The following is a 23,829-nucleotide window of genomic DNA, read 5'->3' on the forward strand; positions in this document are numbered from 1 at the left end:
ATATAATAAGCACATAATAACATAGCATAATAACATTATGCATTATATGTAGAAGCACATTATCCATCCATGTTATGTGCTTATATTCCCCACAGGACTGGGATAAGACAGCACTGATGTGGTTGCAATTACTTGGTGATATGATTACTTGTAATGTTACAGCAATTAATTGTAATTACATGGTGAGTGTCACTGGGCTACCACAGAACTTAGCTTGGGTACTAACGCTTGTCCAAATCCACAAACTTCTTTGTCCCAGTTCACAGTTCTCCCTTGGAATTTGTTTTCTGAACTTGTTTCCTAATGCCTCTAATTATTTACACAAGCACAGAAATTCTGATGAAGGAAAAAAAAAAAGAATAGCTAATCCCACGTGGGAAAAGCAGGAGATTATGTTCAACAGGAGGTATTATCTCTGTTAAATATTTAAAATGTTTTCCCCCTCATTCTTTTAAATAAAAATTTTGCCCTAGTTAGTCTGGGGGTTCACTTTAAGCAAGCAGGATGAGTTTCTCAAAATTTTGTGAGCATATTAATATCTGCTTCTTAAAATTGAAGTCACCACTGAATTCAAAATGTCCATAATATACAGTGTGTGTGTATATATATATATAAAGATATGTAATATATACTGTATTAATGGTCTCTCTATATGGTAAATAGATTCAGTAAATAGCTAGTTATCAATCTGCCAGTTTGACTTTTATGGAAAATAACATAAATTTAGAAATCAATGGTAGTGTAATGATCTGGAGCACATAACTTCTTTAGGCTCTGATTTTGCTTCCACTGAAACTAAAGAAGCTCCAATTAACTTTTAAGCATGGGTAAGAGGACACTGAGAATGCTCTCAGGTGGAAATCAGATCAATCTCCCCTTCCAATCAGCTGAGCTTCCCAATGCAAAGAGCTGGGTGGAGGGTGCTGCCACGTCCTGTGGTAGGAAAAATTCTAACATTCTGCAGAAGGAAAACACTTGTTTTGTTACTTGCAAAGGATTAATTCTAATGGTGTTCGTGGTGGTGATTTGCTTGGTAACATGTCAAGAGTCTTGTTCTGATTTGTAAAGTAGCTTAAGAGAGATGCTGGTTCCATTTGAAGGTCAGGACTATTAGAAACACCAGTATGGTTCCCTGAACACAATCAGATCAGCTTTATTTTTTTTTTAACAAACACTTTACATCACATTTTTCCAATAACATTTTTGTTCCAATATGTATCCCAATCTTTCTCATGGTGAAGCTGCTATACAAACTTTCTGATAAGACCATTCCATTTATAGTAATTATTTTGTGAAAAGAGTGAAATTCTGGAATATCCCTTTTTAGGCTTTCCATTAGGCTGTTCTGTCATAACTTGGGTCAGACTGAAAGAAAGGCATAAATTCCCACAGTTAGCTTTTCTATTTGGGCCACTAAGTTAAGAATTAAATCAAAGGAGAAAAAGAAATTTGTTTTCCCATAACCATTCATTAAGAGAAGAAAGGCACATGTTGGCCTCAGTCCTTGAATGCAGAAGCTTGAGCAGAAATTCCTGCTTTTTCTTAATTTTTTGTAAGTCTTCTGTTACCACCTAGTCCAGTATAAATGACAGAGGAAGCATTGCAACTTCAGCAGACATGTCTGAATGACCTGCCCTGAAACATCCCTGTGGGATTTCAGGTTTTTTTTAATTTTAAATTTTTAAGTCATTCCACCAATGCAATTAACAGTTCCCTCCAGTAACAGAAGCACTGAAGTTTAAATGTATTCGTCCCAGCCCAAAACCAAAGGTCAGCCTTCCAGATAGTTTGTCTGGATGCAAAGTAAGCTCACATCACAAAAATCCAATAAATGACTTTATTAAATATATTCTTTTCCTCTAAAATATAAATATTCACTATACTCTTATAAATGTGGAGTAGGTTCATATTTCATTTGTCTATCCCATCCAAATATGAATCAGTCCAAAATCTGAAAATGAAGAAATAGCATCTGTAATCATCATTAATTTTTTTCTATAAATATATATAATATGAATTTTCTTTGCAAACTGCTTAGTTATTCACTTAGACTTCATATAGTACTGAGCACCTTAGATTACATTTTGTGTAATTTAATTGTTGGCACTAATATAGGAATTTGTAATATTTACAATGCACATACATGTTAGGTATAACTTTCCAGTGATTTGTAAGTGTTAAAAGGAATAAGGAAATAGTGCAGTATAGTTTACATATGGATTTAACCTACTCCTCCAGCACTTTTATAGGAGCCTATCTCCAAATTTTTAAGTTGTACTTTGGAACAGCAATAAAAATGTCCTGAACTGGTTTTTAAAGACTTGACACAAGAGTTTCCTTGGTAAGGTGACATGAGCTCCTCTCAGAGTCCTGTCCCTGTGTGTACCGACTGCTCTCAGCTTCTCAGATCTCTCCTAGAAGTTCCCCAGCCCAAGGAGTCCCAAGGAACTGCCACAGAAAGTTGTGTGACTGGCAGTAGTCACTAAATGAGAATGTCCATCTGGAAACTACTGCTAAATTAGGTAACATGTTACCTCCTTGTAAATTTACATGAGGAATTAATTTTTAATACAAGTACCATGACAGTAAAATGAAAGTGCAGAGCTGGGTGGATTTCTCCCTGGCATGCCTTTGACTGGTGAGAGGTCCTGGGAGTGGGGCTGCTTTTCCAGTGGGGCACTGAGCTGTTCTTCAGTGATTATTTTCTGTATTTATGAATTCAGCCCATCATCCTAATATTTTAATTTGTTTTGATGATTAGGATATCTATGGAAATCACCATGTTTTTATGCTTTGAATAGACAACATGACTTATGCTTAACTCTCAAACTTAGCGCAAAAACAACATGGAACCAAAATGTCTTTAATTTTCTCCTTTGCCAGCCAAGTGATGCTGTGTTGAAATCTATGTGCTTTCTCGGGAATAAAAGAAATGCTGTAATATGAAAACTGAACATCCACAAACACTGAATATATTACTTCCTGTCCTTCAAAGTGTGAATTTAGGGCAAAACTCTAAAAACAGACAAACCCCCACCCCTGTGTGAAGCTGTTCTTTTTTAAAAGGAAGAACAACGTAAGTGGCATCCCTGTTTTGCTTCTTCCTATTCCCACCAGGTCATGTCATGCCAGTTTATTATTTCCAGGTATGGGTTGTGTGTATCATCTCTGGTGCTGAAAGTCAGTGTTCCTGCCTGCTTTTTGCTGCTCAAGTAGCTGTGAACAAGGCTGAAACTCAGTGCATCACGTTTTGAGTCACAACAGTAAGCTGTGGTGCAAAACAGTCACCAGTAAGGTGTGGGCATGGAGATGAACATATTGTATTTCCCCAGCAAGACACCTGGTCATGCCCATAGGAGCAGTTCCATGTCAAGGAGTGCAGCTCATGTTCCTCCCTGGTGTATGTTTCTCACTGTTGTGGAGCTGCTTCAATAAATTTTTCACAAACTCATATAATCAAGTCTTCCTTCTTCCCTATGTTTGTTATTCTATGAAGACCACACAACCAGCCTTGTCTGAGCAAAGTGGGGACTCAGTAGAGGTAGGAGGACAGAATCTTAGCATGGCTTTCTACTGGAAACTGCCATTGAGATAAGCTTGCAGAAGCATCATCTGGCCTCAGAATGGATTCAGGTAGCTTTTACCTGAGCTGGGGCTTCCAGCCAGCTGAAACTCATTAAGCTGTTGTGGGAAGTCACTATAAAAATGCATCCTGTGTTCACTAACAAAGGGCCCTCCTGCCTGTGCCCCCCTGACAGCTGGCTCTCAGTACCATCCCTGTGGCTGGTCCTGCTTTGGCTCCATCACTAGAAGTGTGGCTGACATGTGGTTACTGTTTAATGTGAAACTGCCCCTGGTGGGGGCCCTCCAGCTGTTAGCTGCCCACAGCTGGACTGCTTCAGAGTGTCCAGCTCAAAGGGTTTGTGTTTGTGGACTCTGCTGGCTATTCATGCAACAGGTTCTGGCAGTGCTCCAAAAGAAAAATCTGTAAGAGGTGCACAGATTATAACTGAAAGAATCTTTTACTTCCAGGTCATGGGACAATCTTTAGAGGATTTCTCCCCAGCCAACCTTGGCTTGCATCACAACCAACAAGTGCTTGACTGCATAGCCCTTTACTTTATATAGACAAATACACTGAAATAGGCACAATTTCTGCTTCTGAAACATTTACATGTATGGTACTACACACTTTTACGGTCTCATATGGGATTTTAAAATCCCATTATTTACAATGAAATCCCCCATCTTCCTTGTCATGCCATCTCTTTAGCTGGTCAAAATGAAACCTGGGCCTCAGAGGACTGCAGAAATGACCAGTGCCCAGTGATGAGTCCCAGGTGGGTGTCTGCTGCCAGCTAGGACAGGTTGCTGCTGTTGACTGTACTCCAGATTAGTGTGGTTGCCCTGTATCTCTTTGAAGAAACAGATGGATCCCACTTATGCCACCAAGCCCAGTCTCGTGATCTTTGCTGACAGGAAGGAATGAATGATGAAAACAATTGGTTTTGGACAGGAATGAAGGTCCAGTTGCTGAAAGTACAGAAAAAAAAATCAAGCTGAGAATTATAGCTCAAACAAGAAATCATTTATTGAGTACTCAAACTGCTGTCTGGTATTTTGAACAGGCTTCTATTAATAACAGCTCTTCTCTACACCATATTGTTTTTTCTTTGCATTCAGCTGCAAATATTTAGGCTACTAAAACTAATAAGCATCTTGGAAGCAGGTGAGATCCTGGTGCCTCTGACTTTGTATCACCTGGGTGAGCAGCAGAAAACTGAGTCAGATTCTGCAAGCACTTTTTGAAGAGGCTCAACCCCATCTTTTTTGGCCATTTCTGCCTGGGATGGTGCTAGGACTGCTCTGTCTGATGCCCAGTGCATCTGCTGTTGCTGCAGCTGAAGTACCTTCAGCCAGTGCTGCACAGCTGCTTCTCTGTTTTCCCAGCCAGCAGTGAGACTGAACTCAGACTTTGTTTTTCATAGTCATGGTTCAGCTGATCTCACCACACACTTGCTAATCATGACAGGCCTTGTCAGTGTGCAGAGGCCCAACAGCAGAGTCACATCAAAACAAACCACATTTGCCTTTTGTGGTGGTGCATTCTGCCCTGCTCACTCCTTTTTCCAGGCTGCACTGAAATCTGAGAAATGCCCGTTAGGCCTTGGCCTTGAAAATCAGCACCTGGGCTCATCCCTTCTTGAGCTTATCAGAATCACTGTCTGCTCCCAGGAACTACTGCTGTCTATGGAGTTCCTGTTTTCCTTATGAACAACTTTGGAAACTGTTTTCCCTGCCTGGATGGCCTAACATTCCTGTTCCCACACTTTCAAAGAAAGTCCCAACCCAAACTGTGGCCAGGATGAAACATTGTTATGATAAAGCTGGCTCTTTAGTGACCCTAAAAACAGCTGTCCAAAATGAGACCCTTTGAGCCAGCATCTCCCTCTGAGTGGGGCCTCTCAGAGCCAGTGAACTCTCAGGTTTGCTGTTCTTGGAGGATCACCAAACAACAAGTCCTGGGTTGGTACCTTCACTCCTCGAGGCCTCACCCTTTTCCTGTTGGGAGATGCAAAAGCATCCCTAAGTGAGTGTTTCCCCGACCTCTGAGGGGAATTTTTCACAGGTTCCTTGCTTGCACTGACTCCTTCTGTGCATGCACCTGTGTATATGCTTTAGCAAATCTGGGAGACATGCTGTTTTCTTAGATAAGGACCTTAAATAGCTCAGTAAGTTAGGCCTGTAAGTAAGGTTAAGTCTTAAGTTGTAAGCTAAGTTAAAGACTGCTGAATATTATTTTTCTATTGAGCTGCCAAGTTCAACTTTGAAGTCGTAAGTTGGGTTAAATGCTGCTATTCCTCTGTTAAATTGTTAAGTTATAAATTAAGTTAGGTATAAGTTAAGTGTTGTTGCTTTTTTAAATTGTTAGGTTTAAGGTATAAGTTAAGGTAAAGTACTGTAAAGTTTGAGTGCTCTTAAGTTTTTAGGCCATGTTCCTTTTTATCTTTGCCTTCACTATCCTTTTGATATGCATACCTTAACACACACACAAGCGCCCTAGATGGTTCTCAGTTCATTTCTGTTTTGATTGCCTGGATTTTGATTGCCTGGTTTTGTTGCTGCTTTGTTTCCTTGGTGTGCCTTAATTGTCCTGTAGGCAGTAAAGTGACTCTTGCCAACAAACTCTGTCACGCTGTCTCTAAATATTAAATCTGGTTTTTGCTGATACCCTTTCTGGTGATTTTTTAAGCAATCTCAAACACTCATTTGTAACACCTTTCCAGCAGTCATGAATCAACTTTATTGACAGCTAGTAAGAAATTCCCTTCAAACCCTGACAATAAGCAGTCTGCAGAGTACATGTTAACAAAGATGATGTTTAGAATTAAGTACCCACCATGTTTAGGAACTGCTGAAAATATCTGGGAGGAAAAACTGTTTACATTCATAATTAATGGATTTAAACTGCTCATTGGAATATGCACCTTATTTTTAGGCATTATGACAGCTTAGAGGTCTATGCAGACAGTTTGCACAACATCTGTAGCTTTTTTTTTTCAGCTACTACGTGTTCAAAAACACCTAAAACAGCTTGTTGTCATAACATGAAGTCACTATGTGTACATTGGAATTAATAAGGTCTCATTCTTAAGTTCTTTCACCCTCAATATTTTAAAAAAGTGAAATGGATACATACAAAAATTTTAATATCTGGCTATTTAGAGGTACAGTTTGTTCTAAAATATTAAAAATCTTTAATCTCTGTATGGTTTTACAATTTTTACTATCTTTTTAGTTTATCTCCTTCTACAGCCTGATCATTGTGCTATGCTAGAAAACACGGTGTCTATATACTGGTACTGGAACCTGGCACTGGCCAACTGTTGGAATGGAACAGAATGGAATAAAGTGTTTCAGTTGGAAGGAACCTACAGTGCTCATCTAGTCCAACTTCCATTATTGCTTCTCCACTCCCACAGCCTGTAGGACAACCAAAGAAATGGTAACACGCATTCCCTTTGCTAAACGCAGTACTTACAATTTCTCCATCTTTTTCTCCAAAGTCTAAATAAAGCATCCTTATCCCATCATCTGAGGACATTTTCAGTTTTTCATAGGGATATTGTGCAATTGTCTTGGAGAAGGCACCATCTTGTGGTTCGGTTGTAAGAGAGAATCCATGTTCATAATGGATGGTCAAGCGGCACTCCTGGCTTTTGTATGTGCAAGCTGGAGAAGAAAGATTTAGTCAAGATTTAGTCTCTCACATTCTTAAAACAGTTCTTCATGTTCCATCATACATCTACATGCTGACGAAAAACAGTGTACTGAAGTTTAAGAAGGCTCAGACTGGTGTTTCCTCCTTCCAAAACTTGACAAAGTCACAACTGCTCTTCTTGCATCTGACAGACACAGCCAGAATCAATAAACACAGCACACAATGCATGAGAAAATTAGGAGCTGTAAAGAGTTTCCCTAAAGTATTTTGACAAAGATGAAGACACTCCTGAGTCCTCATTAGTGTCATGGTAATTGAAAAAGGGCCCAGATAATTGTATGTAATAGCTACTGCAGCAGAAAGTCTGCATCTTCCCCTCAGCTCTGAAACAGAGGCCATGATCCAAATTAAGGAATGAAGAGTTTTGGAGTTCACATCCCAAATTCACTATTCCATCACCTTCTTGGAGCAATTCTACCAAGAAGGATCCTTCACAGTGGGACAAAAGCACTGTGATAAAAGAAAGGGCTGATGCCCTTCTTTTGGAAAGAATGGCATCTATGTCACAGTGCTGAGGAGATGGACCTGTTCTGAGCTGGTTCCCCCTGAGCTCTCGGGCTTGCACATCAGAGGCCTCACAGAGCATCCTGAGCTCCCTGTGGGGGCTGAGGCCCAGCAGCTGACATGCAGCCAGGTGGCTCTACCTGAGCTTTGAGAAACAAGAACAGCCCTTTGGCATGGCTGGATTTGTGCTTTGGCTCCTGCTCTCACATTTCAGGAAATGAATGGAGATAAAATTCAGCATTAACAGCCTTGCTAACTGTAGGACTAGCAGGGGAAGGACTGCAAAGCCTGGGGGCACCGAAGAGAAAGGCCCAGCCTCAAACCCCAGAGCCACACCAGGCTTGCAGCTACCTGGCCAAACAGGGCATCACTCCAGAGCATCTGAGCCAAGTATTTATATTCCAATTGATTTTGCATGTACAGAAGTGCTGAGAAGTGACACCCTGATGTTCAGGGAAGGAAATTACTACCCATCAAAATGTGGTTATTAGACTGGTTTGTGGTTTTTTACTCTCTATTGTGTAGAGCTGGGTCAATAAATGACCAATTCATTCTTGTGAATGTGTCAGTCCTCTTCCGTCTCCTCCCTCTGCAGGAGATACTCCTGCTAGGCTCACAGGAGTTTCCTGAATCTCAGAAAAATGCTCTTTTCTGTGGGTTTCTGGACCAACCTCTGACAATCACTCCTCTATGACATGCAGGCAAACATGGCTGACTACAGAGTTGTTTCTGAAACAACGTGCTGAAAACAAACCCAAAAGTCAGCATAACAATGAGTGTGTCACTGGACACAGGTACCACAGCAGCTGGGACTGGCTCAGAACCTGACAGCATTTTAAACAAGTAGAATCCTAAACATGCACATTTTTAAAGTAAATCACCTCTAGCAGAAGGAACTTGAACTGCCACGAGTGTCACAGGAAGGGTTGGAGGTGTGGAAATGGCAGCACTGCAGGTGTTACTCACATGTGGTGATTTCTGTGATGAGCTCTGCAGAATTGTGGCAGCCCTGCACTACACTCCTTGTCCACAGTGAGAGGTCTCGACTGGTCTCAGTCCTGAACAGGTGAGTTTCAATCCCTTGTCTTGTACCGGTACGGGTTGCAAAAGACAAATCCACCCCTGACTTGGGTGAGCCTTTTCCTGGGCCAGAATGAACCAACCTGCAATTCGATTTGAAAACACGTCAGGAAATTCCAACAACAGTGCACTGCCCCAAAATCCCCACCTGAGCACAGCTCTGCTCTGCACGCTCCTAATACACGTGGTTGGGAGCATGAGAACTCGCATCTCCATATTCCCTCTCAGAAGAGTGAAGGTCCAAGGCAGTGAGCTCAGAAGCAGCTGGACACACAGGTGATGACATGGATGTCCCAAAATTACTTAATGAATTGTACAAAACATCCCTTTGGATGAGGAGCTGAGAGAAATCCCTGACTGGTGTGTGGTGATGGAGTCTGGTCCACAGATACAAGTGCTGGCTCAGATAAGGCAGCTGAATCCAACTTCCATGGTGAAGCAGCATTTGCTTTAAACATCTGCCATCAAATTCAATGATAAATGGTGTTGAATAAAGTATGAAGCTCTGTAAAACATGTAGATGCCAAAGTACTGTCTTGTACTTACTTTTCCCATAAGAAACCTGTAAAATGCAAAATGTTGCAGCTACTTGTAATCTAAAATTCTCTCACATTTGTCTGCAATTAACATTTTTGCAGCCAGCATCAACAGCTGATCTCCTGTGGCCAGGAAAGGTTTGTTCATCTGGGCAAACAAAAATAGCAGGGAATATTTTTGAGTGAGAAAAGCAATACCTCATAAAAATTAATTCTTCCTTAAATGTGCCCTTTTATGTTGGTTTTTTTTCCCTCTAAAAGTATGGACAGTCAACACAACACTGATACATCTGAAAATAATAATCCAGGCGAGCTCATCACTCTTTGAGACTCAGAGACCAACCCTCAGAGGCAATCACAAAATGAAATTTGTTTGAAAAGCTTAGTTCTGTCTTGTGCCTCTGTTTTTTCTTGTATAGGCAAACAATATACTTCATAGTAGTCTATAAAGTACATGGCATGAAAGTAGAACACTTGTGCTAAAGGAGAAAACATCGGGTTAAACTAATCTACTGAATACTAATTTACCCTCAAATTACTGCTTGGCATCAGCAAGAACAGTTACCTGTTAGCTGACACTGTATGGGTATGCCACCAAACAGGGATGTTTTAGTAGAAAAGGAAAAAGCAGAAAGGAAAGAAAAAGCACAGCTTTAGCTTTTCAATTATTGAAACACCAGCCACAGGGCATCTGAAATCTTCCCCAATTCCCTGACAGTCCATGCTGACATTTGGGATGCACATTGTGGCAAACAGATGCACCCTCCTTTCATACCCCACTAGAAGGTTTGCAAGATTTGTTCACGCTCAAGTTCATGGAAACTTTCTTTTGATTTTGAGCATCCCCCTGGATTTCATGGTCCCAAGAGCTCCTGGGAAGCAAGACACAGAATATCCTGGCCAGAGATGCCCTGCCCTGTGTCTGAGCAGGACAAGAAGGGCTTTGTCCCTCTGGAAAAGCTGAGTTAATGCCCCACTCAGCTTTGATATTCAGGGCCTCCTATCTCTACTATTGGCAGATTTTGCAATCGGGGACTGAATGGCAAACAGCCCAAAAGCTTTAATTCCCTTTCATTTGGTGTGAGAGGGTGCAAACTCTGAGGGGAAGCTACATCTTGATAATTAAGGCAGGAATCAGGGAGCTGAAATCTCCAGTGACATCTGCTGCTGTCTGTCCCTGGGTGGTCACCCAGGCACAGGCACGGGCACTGCTCTCATGCTGCCTTCAGCTGCTGGGCTGTGGGAAAGCAGCCTAGAAAATCACATCAAGTTTGTCATTAGAAATAAAACTATTCCACCTTTTTCCTGGGCCATCTCCTTTATGCAGTGCTCATCAGCTGTACTAAAAATAATTTTCTATTACTTATGTTACTGAATACATAACAAACAGATGGTTCCAATGTTTGATTTCCTTCCAAAACACACAGCACCACCACCCACTCCCCCACACCTTCATGCTGTATCCATAGTACTGCATTGTAGGTTTTTCAGCATATGGATAGAATGAAGATGTACTTTACAAATTAAAGTGTGTGAACACATCCAACATGAACATTGATTCTTGCCTGCCTTTTATTATCTCCTCATTATTAAAAATCTCCTCATTATTAAAAATGCTTTTCCATCAAGCAACTCCAGGTGATGCTTTGGAAAGTCATGCCCTTAAACATGAGCTAGGCGAACACACAGGAGGACATTTGATAGTATTTATGTACCAGCTATCAGTGCTTATGTATTTGGGTACAGGTCAAAGAATGCTTTAATCAAGTTGCATTAATGTGAACCATTTCATTTACATAGTATGTATTTCATCCTAAAGACCACAGAGATACCTTAAAAGGCAAAAAAAAAAAGCCTTAGAAATCTCACAGAAGGCTTCCCCTTGCTCCTGCCTCCCAACACCGTGACCACAGGGGAGGGGGGGTGTGTGGTGTGTGCTGCACCCCAGAGCGGAAAAAGCACCCCAGGCCCGGCTCTGGTAATATTCACCCAAGCCCTAGAAGGTTCCTGTGCTCTGTGGAGGTTTCTGGGGGAATCTGTGAGCACCGGAGCCCGAGAACCGAGCCCCGAGCGCCGAGGGCTCCGCCCGGCTCAGGCAGCGCCGCCAGAGGGCGGGAGAAGGCCGGGCACGGCCGGGAGCGCCTCACCCCTCACGGAGCGCTCGGAGCGCAGCGGCTGAAAACCAACCCTGGGGCCAGGGAGACACTTCTGATCTTCTCTCATTTCTCCCTTCTCTCTCTGTATTTCGGGGACCTTTTTAACCTTATGCTTTGCGAACGTGTGACAGCAAGATGGATGTGTTCTAACATGGGGTGCTGGTGCAAGGTGAGAAGCACTGGGACCTGCGTCTCATCCTAATGTTATGGGAAGAGTTTCAACAATTTACTGCAACAGCCAGATCTAATGGTCTCTGCAGAAAGGACAGTGAAACCAGCACTGGCATTCAAAGGAAGCCTTCAGCTGCTCACTTGGGATTTAGCTCAGAAGAGACCACGTACAAGCGTATCAACACTGTGGTTAGAACACCACTGCCATCTGACCTTTCCTATGGCACCCTGAGTTAGCATGTGAAAGCTGCCTGGAATGGCTGTGCTCCTCGGAAACCTGTGCACATTCTCTCAATTCATCTGCATGGAGGCACCCAGAGCCCGCCTCAGTGCCTTGGGAAGACCAGCAGGGAACTTGCATAGCACCCCATACACTTCTTGGGGCTCTCAGGGCACCCAGTGCTCTCTGCCTGTCCCTCTGTCCACCTGCCAAGATGAGTAATCAGTGCCCAAACTCCTTCCCCATTTTTCCTATGTCATTAGCTATCAAACTGCTTTAATACTTTCTGGTTACAGACCTCAGCTGTACACAAAAGCTTCTTACCTGATCTTTAATCAGAACCCAACATAGGCTGCTTTTTTTTCCCCCTTTTCTTTCATATCTGGCTATGATAGATAATGGAATTTGATTACAAACACATAAGATGTAATTACTTAAGCTCCATTCCCATGCTAGAGGGAGGCACTGTTATTCAGGCATAAGGAAACACTGAAACAGAGATTATGACAAAAAGGTCCTTGGAGTCAGGGCTGTGTGCCAGCTGCCGTGCCTCCCCACGCAGAGATTTAAAGGAACAACTTAAAATCTGATCTCAGTTTTATTTGAGCTATTATTTATATTCCATGAAAAGCTAGAAAAGACTGACTGGAAAATATTTTTAGGTCTTAATGGCTTCCATAGGTTGTAGGTAAACTTATCAACAAACAAGAAGGACATGTAGAAATTTTGCTGTTAAAGGACTGTGAGAAGATTGTAATCCTTCTACCAATTTCCAATTTTCTCTGCTCATTACGTTTTGGGTAGATTAAGCATGACTCTGTACAGTATCTGGCACTGAAGTTTTCCAGTTTCAGCAGCTTTTCAAATATGCATTAGCTAAGCAAAAATGTTTTCCCAAGGACTCATAAAAATCTGAAAGATGGGAGCAGCTAAGATTACAACATGTGCTCTGCAAACTTTCCAGGTGAAAAGTTCTAAATTGCACTGATCAATGCACAGAGGGGATTAAAAAACTCATCACAAGGAGGGGAATCACTGACCGAGAATGAACACAGCAGTCAATACCAACAGAAAATCTGCTCTACTTTTTTGCTATAACTGTACTCAGTGTGGCAGATCATAAAAGCAGGACCGTGCAGGGTTTTAATCAAAATCATCCAAAACAGGAGGTGTAATGATTTAGGCAATCTGTCCACTTATGGAATCTGCTGTATATGTGTATTTATCACATTGTGACTCCGTTCTGAACTCCAAATTCTGTATAGCTGCTGTCTTTTTATCTGGGTGTTACATTCAGTGATGGTAGCAAGAAATCACTGAAATAGGGCTGGAATGGTTGTCAGGAGGTCACCCAGCAGATCCCCCTTCACAGAGCAGGGCTAACTGTGCTGTGTGTCACCCATCCTTCAATGTCTCCAGCGATGAGGATCGTACACCTTTCCCAGAGAATCTAAACCAGTACCTCACCAATTCCCTGCCACAAGTGCAGTCAACTATGTTCTGTTGTGTTCAGGAGGGATCTGGAAAAAATACTCCCTGTCCTCCTTGTGTCTTATCTTCACATCTGAAAACTACTGACATGTTTTCCATGGACTTCTCTAGATTAAGCTACTAAGGTTTCTTAAGTATTCCCCTCCTGATAGTGTTTCTGTGTTACATATTTGCATTGCTTTCTTCTAGACCTTCCACAGTTAACTGGCATCTTTTTGGAAGTGCAATGTCTCTCATGAACATGGAGTATCACCCAAGGCTTTACTCCTTCTCTGTAGTTATGATTACTACATCTGCCCAAAATGCAACACTTCTGCTATAACCCAAGATGATTGTCTTCATTTTCCCCTCTCAAAAACACACCACCTTAGATTGAAGCAATTTTATCACAGTGCTCGGGTGCTTCCTGGCAGAGCAACTACTTTGTTGCTCATATTCCACCCCAAAACAGCAGAGGCAATAATTCCCCAGCACTGAACTTGGCATCTGTCCTTTCTGAACTGCACCCTGTCTTTCTTACAGGCCATCCTGGCTTGCTTTCTTCCCAGTCTGTAAAGACCCTTCAGCAGCCTGACACATGTGCTGTGCAACTTCTCATTCCCCTCCAGCATGAAGGCCAATGTTTTTCCACTCAGCAAAGTACCCTATCAGACAAGGAGATGACCATCCCCACCCAAGACAAGGCTGTCTGCTATCCAATGTGGCCTCTTGAGAAAAAATAATTAAGTAACAGGGCCCAAGATGTGGACTTAGATTATTTGATGCAGTAAATTGGTCTCACTGATGATGGGAGCTGGTGACACTCAGCAAGGAGTCGTCTTTATACATGACAACGTGTGGCCAGGAAAGGGCAGGGTGCACTACAGGATACCCAGTCACTTTAGGGAGGATTTGAGCTCATGTAAAAATGAAACCTTAAAAAAAAGGGGAGGAAATGCATCACCTTCTGCTGGGGTGCTATTGCTTCTCAATCTCTAAGGCATGGTGACACAGCTGGACACAGGCTGCAATACTTCACCCAGCTTTCACTGGGACTTGTCACCTAGAATTGTCAATGGCATCCAGCACCATACACCACGCAGCAGGCTGCCAGCTGCAAAGCTGGTGTCTCTCACCCATGTTAGGGTAACAAAAGGGGAGTCAGAAGGTGGCTTCCCACTGACAGAACACACCATCAGTATAAATCAGTGAGTTCTCTTTTTATTTTTTAACATAATGACTTAGCAGCAAAGTGCCAGTTCATTTGAGGAGACACAGAGAACAAAAATTAACTAATGAGAGTGCAGTAAGAGCCCCACTGCTTCTGGCCAGAGCAACCAGGCCCTTCTGAATGAGAACTCATTGAAAATGGTATAATAGAAGCCTGTAGCAAGGCTGAAACAAGGAACAACAGCTCTTTCTCAAGCCTTTTGACCATACTGGCAGAGAAACATGATTAAGATTCACATCAAGAAGCACAGACAGTTTCCAGTGCATAAAGACAACCATGGGAAAACTCTCTCTGAATTAGTGTTAATGGATACCTTCAAAATAATGCAAATGCTTATTGCTAACCTAGATTCAAGAATGTGTCTTCCAAGCTTACCATTTTAAGCTAAAAAAACCCCAGGAATTAATTTGCTAGAGCAGGAACAGAAGCTGTGCTGAAAGTGTCTCCATCACATGTGGAACCCTCCAAAAGGCCCAAATTGGTGGTGCAGAACTGCCACACCAGAACATTCAACTCAGGGCAACAAGTTCACTTTTTTCAGCCTGGAGGAGCAGCTGGAAGTTGGGGTGTTTCTGCCTAGCTCACAGGTCTGCACACTGAGACAGGAATCTCAAGAGATTGAGCTTTCAGCTTTTTCATCACTCCTGCCTCGGTATCCAGGCTAAATTGCCACATCAAAAATCTCAGTGAGTTTCTGGTTGTCAGCTTCAGCCAGAACTTGAAATGGAGGAGAAGAGAGGAGTTAACCTTGGCACATCAGCCCAATGAAGAAGAACCTGCTTCTCCAACCACAACATTTCAAGTATGACTGCAGCTGTGTATCAGCTATACCTGCTCCTGGCTGACTCAGCTGCTCCCACTGCTCCTGAAAGCTGTCATGATTGAAAAGCAAAGGTACCTGGTGGCGAGCAGGGGGTAGGTATGCACAGGGCTGAACCAGGCTTCCTTTATCCGTGGCATGCTCTCATATATTAAAAGGTCTTTCTCTGTCAAAACCACCAACACTGGCTTCCAGTGCTTCTCATTGTCTCCTGGCACCTGGAAAAGAGCAAAGTCTCAGTGAAACAAGAAGAGACACAGCTGCCAACATGCAAAGCCAGATAAGACAAACGTTGAGTTCTGGAGCTCTGAGTGAGAAAATGAACACAAGAGAGTTTTACTTCTCTGGCTTTTTGACATCTCCCACCTGAATTTATAATGAGATGCAGCAGAAATGGAATAACGTGCAAAGTCATCTGCTGCTACCATTAGCACTGCCATTTCCAGCCTTCCTTCACTACAGGCTACTCCATAAATGCAGTTGTGGAAGAACACTGAGGTGGAGCTGGCTGTTAGCTGTGGTATGCATGAAAAGACCTTAAATCTATATTTATAATGTGCACCGTTCATGTGTAGCTGGCACATTAACTTTAGTCCTGAACACTGCTGCTGCTGTTTCTGTTTAAAAAAGCTGCAACATCATCACTATTAAAGAAGAGATAGCAAAAACTAGTGGTTTGGGAGTAGATACTTTTTTCCTCAGCAGTTCACTTTTTTTTTTTCTTCTTCTCCTTCCTTCATACTATTCTTCCAGGTTTAGAAATGCCTTTATAAGGAGATCCAACCTAAATGTGGGGTTCATCTCAAGCACTGACTTGGTAATGGATCTGCCTTCACATTTCAAACCTTTCTGTCAAAGATGTGCAAAGACCAGAGCATCAGAGCCTTTTACTGGCTGCAGAATCCAGATCTGGAATTATATTTTGCAAGTTAGATGTGTGATGTCCACATGGCAAGACAATTATTGTTATGGGGACCAAGTATGGATCCTGGTTTTTACTACTTCTACTCTGGCAGCATAGAAGTGTCTTAAAATAGTTGGGAATATGTAGGGACTTATTTCAAGTAAGAATGAAGCTCTTTCATGGACAAACTAATCATTTTCCTTTTCGTGCACATAAAGAAAAAGAAACACTGGTCCACAGTCACACTCACAGCCATGCTTTCAAACACAAACATCTTGGCTGGGTACTAAAAGGAATGAAACAAATTCTGAAATTCACCAGAGAATCTGCTTGTCTTTATGACTCCTCCACTAAAACCTCTTCTGGGATAAAGAAGCAGCTGCCTGTGCTGTTCTGTGGTTGATGCCAGTCTACTTGCCATGGGCATGTGTCACTGGGCACATTGTTGAGTGGAGAAACATATAAAAGGGATCAAAGTTTGGCCAGGCTGGGAAAAACACACCCAGGTATGATAATTCAGAACCCCATTTGAAATACTTGTATTTTATACAAAGACAGGCTCCCACAAATTTCTAAACTTTTAAAGGCTTTCAAGAGCAATGTAACACACCTTTACCTCAGAACACAATGCCCAAAACCAGATCTTAAACTAAGATTTTTAATATGTATTTCTCCCTCTGAACTATGCTTTTCCAATAATCATATTCCTGTTTACAGCATTACTTGCTCATTGGTTTTTCATGTCATGTCTCTTGAAGTCATAAACAGTTCATCCTTTCAAGTTCTACAGAAGCATTAATACTTATTCACAATTTTCTTGTGGTGACAGTTTCTTGAAACACAATCGTTCATTTTCCAATAGGGCCGAATAGAGAAGACCTGTTACTACACTCAGGAAAGAATGCAAAATCCAGAGTTCTCCACAGTCCACATATAACGAAAATATTCATATGAGCAAAAAGCATCCTCAGCTTCTTAATATCACAGCTATTAACTAGAGTTCACACCTCCGGTCCTAGCGTGGCAATACAGAAATGAATGTCACAGGTAATGTTAACATTCAGTAAGTGTTAGTGTTAATGTTTCATTTTGGACCACCTCACCTCTGTTCTTTAACTAGAAAGACTTTAGTACATACTTTTGAAGATTTATAGAAAAGAAAAAGGAAGAAAAAGATGAAATTTCCACGACCACAAGCAATCTAAAGACTATGGGAAGCTGTTTACAGCTTTTCTGCAGAACCATCCTGCCTGTGTAGCATTTCCAATCACATGTTTTGCTATCAGGGGACTGGTCAGTCAACAGTGACTTCAGACTTTGGGAAACAGTGTTCTCTGTAAAGCAATTACAAGAAGGAGAATAAAACTGATTTTGCCAGCTGGTCCTACAACTCTTTGCTGGACAGCTGTAAATATTAGGAGACAGAATCTCCAGCATGAATCCTGAAGTTAATGACCTGCACTGTGAAGCCCACAGCTTTGCCTCAGTCCTTCCCAACAGCAGGGTGACTGTGGAGAATATGTGGCTTGGTCATAAGGTATTGAAGATTTTTCTCAAGAACAAGTGACCTTGCACTACCTCTCCTTGTAGGATGTACCCCTGGTTTGTAGGGTGTGCACTGGGAAGAGGTGAGGAGGTGAAGGATGTTTGCCTGTGTTCTGCTCTGAAGCCCTCCCCAGGGAGCAGGGCCATGCAATGCACACACTTCTAAATACAGTTTTTAACCTTACAGGGACCATAGCTGCCTCACTGATGAGGAATGCTGGTGTAAGCAACACTGCTGCTATTTCAGACCTGAAGAAGGATTTGTGTGCCTGAAAGCCTGTTTTTTCCCAACTGTAACAGCTGATCTAATAAAAGATGCTGCCTTTCCTTAAAAACCTTGAATTGCATCACTGTTGCCTTATTTTGTAGGGTTTGGATCAGGCTGTAACAGCTGATGCCATGCTGTTCAACAGGCAGTTGGCACTTCTGGAGGGTGCCAAAGAGAACATGCTGTCCTGTAAATGGTAATAGCAAATTTTACAAAGGAGGAAGATACCATTAGCCTACAGGGCACATTCATCACAAATCAGCATGGGAAATTAATCCAGATCTACAAGTGTCATACCAAGCATTGATATAATAGCAAATTACAAAACAAAAGCAATAAACATGCTGCTTGTGGGCAGCTTAGTGAAGGATTTATTCAAGTTTTAAAGGTTTTAGTATCTGACATACCATAAAGATAACATGAAATGCCTGTGTAAGAGTAAATTTAAATATAATCTGAGATACATTTTAGAGGCATGGTTTTAGATAATGATTAGGGCTAGCTCCTTAGCCAGAATTTTGCAGAATTCTGGCACTTGCACTACAGTTTCTTCACTCCAGTTCCCACTTGCACATGTACAATTCAAAGTGCATTGATCTGTGTTGCAAACAAATGAAATCACCATCCACTCTAAAAAACTTTTCAAACTCAACCCTTTTTCGAAGTCAAAACTGTTAGATCAACTCTAGATGAACTACAGAAAAGTAAGTACTCCACAGCAAAATGAATCAGCAAATATTTTCCTGGTGTTCTGGGGACTGCTCAAGTACCTCCAAGGAACAGGTACCAGTGTTCCCTCCATGTGTCACTGGGGTCACCGCTTATATTCTCAGGTGAAATTCCACCTCAAGTCAATGAAGCTGTAAATGTTTATACCAGAAGCAAACTTGATTTTTTTTTTTTTTGTGTCCTAGACATACTATGCCCCTAGATCAAAGTCTTAAAGCACAAACTTGAAAAGGGAGAACATTTTCTAAGAAAATAAATGCTGTGAAGAATAGTTTTGGTACTCCAAACCTCTTTGCTCCTCGTTTACTCACCCCATTACATGGAAACACCACTTTTTCCCCTATGCACTTTGGTTTACCTTTCCAAATTCTGAAAATATTTAATGTGCTGCAGGAATGAAATCTATTTTTTTTTTAATGCATGATACCATGATGGCTCGGCTTGGGATGACACCAGAGGAGACCTGTGCTCACGACTTGCTCAGACACAGACTTCCCCCGCAGAGTCAGGTTAAGTGTTCTGTTCCCACAGAGACACTGCAGTCTCTGCTGGGGTGGCAAACGCTCCTGTGGCACACACAGTGGGAACAGACAAGAATGAGGGGGCAGACAAAAGATGTGCAAGAACAGCTGCTGAATTCCAGTAGCTACACCAGTAGCCTTGCCCATCAGCCCTTGGCTGACACAACCACGCTCCAGTGCAGGACACAGGATGCAGGGCTGGGACACACCAGAGCCCATGCACCCAGGACACGCCTGAGCTCTGGCTGCCTTTGGGTGCCTTTGCAGTGCCAGGCTTTGCTTTGGGACCAGATCTGTGCAAGGACTGACTGCAAGTGGTGACATAAGCTCAACACTACCTGTATGGCTGCGCCTGCTGCTTCTCTGGCCACTGCTCACAATGTATTCTTAAGGAGTAACTCCCCTGGCACACAGCAGTGTTTCAAAGGAGCCAGCTTGTTGTGCCTGAAGTGCTGGGGACCCCTGTCCCCATCAATGGGTGTCACAGCTTCCTAACCCTTAACAGTTTTCACATATAATTAGTTGCCATAAAGACAGGGGGGATCTCAGTGGAGATAAATCGTTCTACAACTGTTTGGACCTTTACTCTTTCATCTGCCAGGTCTCCTTTTCAAAAGGTTTTTCTTTAAATTTTGGTTATTTATCCCCTTCAGGCTGTCAGGAATGGATGAAAAAATACTTTTAATCTGTGAGGCTTACATATAATTAAATTAGAGACCTTGGTCTACTCTGAGAAGCTGTTTTATATTTTTTTTGCCTCGAAAGGAACATTTCAATTACACTCCCTGTTTAGTAAACAAATTGTAAACTGCCAGCAGACTCCACTGTAGCAAGTATCCAACATGTGTCTTTTCAGAGACCACTGTGAAGTTAGCAAGTGTATGTTTACACTAAGTGGTTTTTTTAACCCCCTTTTCCAACACCTCCTCCCAAATCCCAGACCTACACTATCCTCTTACACTGAGCACAGGAAGAGCAATCAGGAAAGAATTTTCTTGCTATTTTACCTCTTCCTTAAAATCTCTCTGTGCTGACAAGCCAGATTTGACACAGGCTGGGATATGTTCTGCTACATATTTGCCTTTTCATTGTCTTTTGATGAAGGGTTACATCCATGTTCAGAATAAATTTGATTAATTTACAGAAACCCACTTGTCAGTTCCTGAAAATAACAGCTGTGTTTTTTTCAGGGTTTTTGCAAGATGAACAGCAGGGATGCAGAAATTCATCCTGCACACCCCAGCATATGCAACAGCGCTGATCTTTGTGCGAGCTCATCTGATGGGAGGCAAACTGCGACGTGAGAGTGGGTGTGAGTGACAGCCTAGGCAGGGGACAGCAACACCTCCCTTACCACATGCAGATGAGATGTGCTTTGCTGCTAAACTTTGTAGTTTTAGACAGGAAATAATGTGCACCTTCTTTAGGATTTTAAAAAATGCTAATGAAAACGTGCCTGGTTTTATTTTTCTCTCTTTTTGACCTCAGCGGTGGCTCAAAGGTGGCTTGTGCTGTTATCAGATCTGGATTAAAGTCAATGCAGAGATTAAAATCCCCCAAAGGGCACAATATTGGCTCCTGTGAGCAGAGAGCAGCGAGCGAGCGATGCACACACTGGCACCAGTGCAGTGCAAGCAGCCAGAGCCACACGGGTCAGGTGGGAGCCACAGCAGGGACCTCACTGATCCTACTCCAGAGCCCAGGAATACACTGACAGCCTCAGTTACAGGCACTGCTGAGCATGGACAAGACACTCATTCTCAAGACAGGTCTGCTCAAGTCTGAACTCCCTCTCATTATCATTTAAAATGAAAGGACACAAGCCAACGTTTGCCAAAATGAACACAAACACATCAACACAGCAATATTTCAAACAATGTCCTTACTCTCTAGACTAATGGGATTTTCAAACAGCTCTGGCTCATATCCAAAGACCTCTAAATGCAAGAAAAGTACCTAAGCGCTGTGAACTCACCCATGCAAGAATGGTAGGTGATCTGAGACCTTTCCTACAACCAAACAGGAATACCTGATCCCCATTTTGCAATAGAAGTTTGTTTCAGAGTTTGGTGAATTCAGCTGGAATTTTCCTAATAACTCTTTAGACCATGCCCTTGGGAAACAAGCCTGAAGGGTTCCATGTCTTCCACACTACAGAGAAGATGGCGCACTGGAAGAAGATGGCATTCAATACACACAAATTGGAGCAAGGGGAATTTTGATTTGATACTCAGGAAAACCTCTTCCGTGTGTCATGGTGGTCAAATGGGAGAGACCGTGAATGGCCACCCCTCAAGTTACAGCACGACTATGCAAGGGCCTGAGCAAGCTGGTCTAGTTGGGTCTACTTAGAGCAGGGGGGTTGAAATCCTTCCAACCTATATGAAATACCAGAAAAAAACTGAAGAAGTTTTTTCTTCTATAAATGAGTCTATGAAATACCAGAAAAAAACTGAAGAAGTCCAGATTTGGATCAGAGAGTCATCATACAGATTTCCCCTGAGGTAAATTTGGCTGTATAATTATTCTGTTCACATACAGTTTTTCATGCATGTGTTCCATGAATGTTGCACCAATATGAATGCAGTAGTAACACAAAATAGTTATCACTCCTAACACTCCTAAAGGGTTTGCAGGATGATTTGCCTTGAGCCTTAAATCCTCTAGAGCTGTATAAGAAGTGCATCCTTGATCCTTCTATCTTGATGGAGTCTAACACTCTGCATTTCCATTGCAGCAGATTAAAGATAAGAAACATAAGGGAGTTAAAATCCCAGCATCACATAAACTTTATTCACTTTACCGGAAGTAAAAATATATTACACAACAATATGAGAAAATTTTAAAATCCTGATGTGTTGTCTTGACATCCACAGAAACTGATTAATTAAATACACAGAAATCCAAGTCCAGGGGACTCAAAAAGGGAAAAAATGGTAATTAATCTATTTTTGAAATCTCAGCCATGACCCACAATCCTTCTGCTATGCATGAAGTTGGGATTTGAAGGTCCATAAGTAAGAGCTATTCTTCAGTGAGACAGGAGATTGTAACTTCCTGATAATGTCAGGATTCTTTCCAGGGAAAACCAAACATGCAGTATGCACAGGAGATGGCAAATGTCCCACACCATTTGTTAGGACACTGATTGCTTTTCATCTTAGTTAAGGTGACCATTGTGATTTAAGAAATATGCTGGTGCTTCCTGGGTAAAACACATTTTCTTCTATAGCAGTGACTTCAGACCATGACAGCACTGTGTGAAATTAGAGTAGCAGTAATTTACTGATAGCAAAGCTTTGCAAATAGCAAAGGTCCACTCCTGAAATGGTAGTGTTGAACCAAATTACTTCTGTAGAAAAACCTACACTTTTCTATCTTTTCTTGTTTTCATTTTTATTGCTTCTTAGAAATTGCCAGGGAGAGCAGGGAAGGTAAGAGGACATTTCATTGCTCAAGGGCAGTGGCCAACCGGTAAGTCACAAGGACAGACACAGATGCAAGCCAGACACACAGGAAGGTCAGCACAGTTCCACTGGCCACTCAGGCTCATCAGGAGATAGTGGACAGCCAAAGTTCAACTGCCCTTCAAAGACAGCTTGGCTGGGAACAAACCTGGACTGGAAGAGGTCACATTTTTAGTACTGCTTGTAAAAGAGGCACAGGTAGGGAGGACTAAAGGGAGGGAAAGACCATTAACCCCAGGCTTTTCTAATCAGTTATACTGATTGAACAAATGAATGGAAAGCCTGAAGAGTGGGGGTGAGCACAAACCTGCTATTTATAAGCAAGAAACTCTGTAAAAGTGGAGGCAATCACAAGTACTTACTTCCATGACCTGTCAGCACCTGTTTGATCTGCCAGCAACAGTGTTTCACACAGCAACCTGTCTCTCTTCCAGCATGCTCAAAAGCACACATTCAGGATAGAAGTGAAGATGCTATTAGAATAGACACCTTTGAATCTGTTGTGTGTGGATGCATAACTTATTTTGAGGTGTCTGGGCTCTTCAAACTGCACGTGAGAGTGGCTGTAAACTTGCTTTCCAAAACATGTCTCATGAACTTATCACCAAAAAGTTGCTGAAGCACCTATTTGAAGTTTAATAAATATTTAAACAAAAATCACAGAATTAAAGTGTGGTAGAAACTTTACTTCTAAGATGCAGCTTAGTTTTGGGAGAGGTGAGCAGCTGTATTGTCTCCAAAATAATCACTGGACCCCAAAGCACTAAAAGCCTAGTGCTGGGAGAAAAGCCTGTACTTCCCTTTAAAATGGAGCAGTCTCCTTCCTCCAGTAAGCCAGGCTTGTCCTGTGAAAAACCAGGAAGGAGCACAGCACAGTTGGGCGTCTTCTGCTTCAGTCCATGGAACTATTTTGCACTTCAGGGTG

The 23,829-nt window shown here is 42.1% G+C and overlaps 1 protein-coding gene across 1 annotated transcript in view; it reads right to left on the reverse strand.

Moving 5' to 3' along the window:
* Positions 1-1,128: 1,128 nt before the first annotated feature.
* SNTB1 (syntrophin beta 1) overlaps positions 1,129-23,829 on the reverse strand; it is a 113,055-nt gene continuing 90,354 nt past the window's right edge. The window contains exons 4-7 of the mRNA XM_030971102.1: positions 15,549-15,688; positions 8,753-8,949; positions 7,043-7,233; positions 1,129-4,533 (exon numbers count right to left, since the gene is read on the reverse strand). Coding sequence (XP_030826962.1) covers positions 4,441-4,533; positions 7,043-7,233; positions 8,753-8,949; positions 15,549-15,688 — 621 coding nt within the window. The 3' untranslated portion in view covers positions 1,129-4,440. The remainder of the gene's footprint in view (positions 4,534-7,042; positions 7,234-8,752; positions 8,950-15,548; positions 15,689-23,829) is intronic.

The sequence above is a fragment of the Camarhynchus parvulus genome, chromosome 2 (assembly GCF_901933205.1).
Source record: "Camarhynchus parvulus chromosome 2, STF_HiC, whole genome shotgun sequence".
NCBI lineage: Eukaryota > Metazoa > Chordata > Aves > Passeriformes > Thraupidae > Camarhynchus > Camarhynchus parvulus.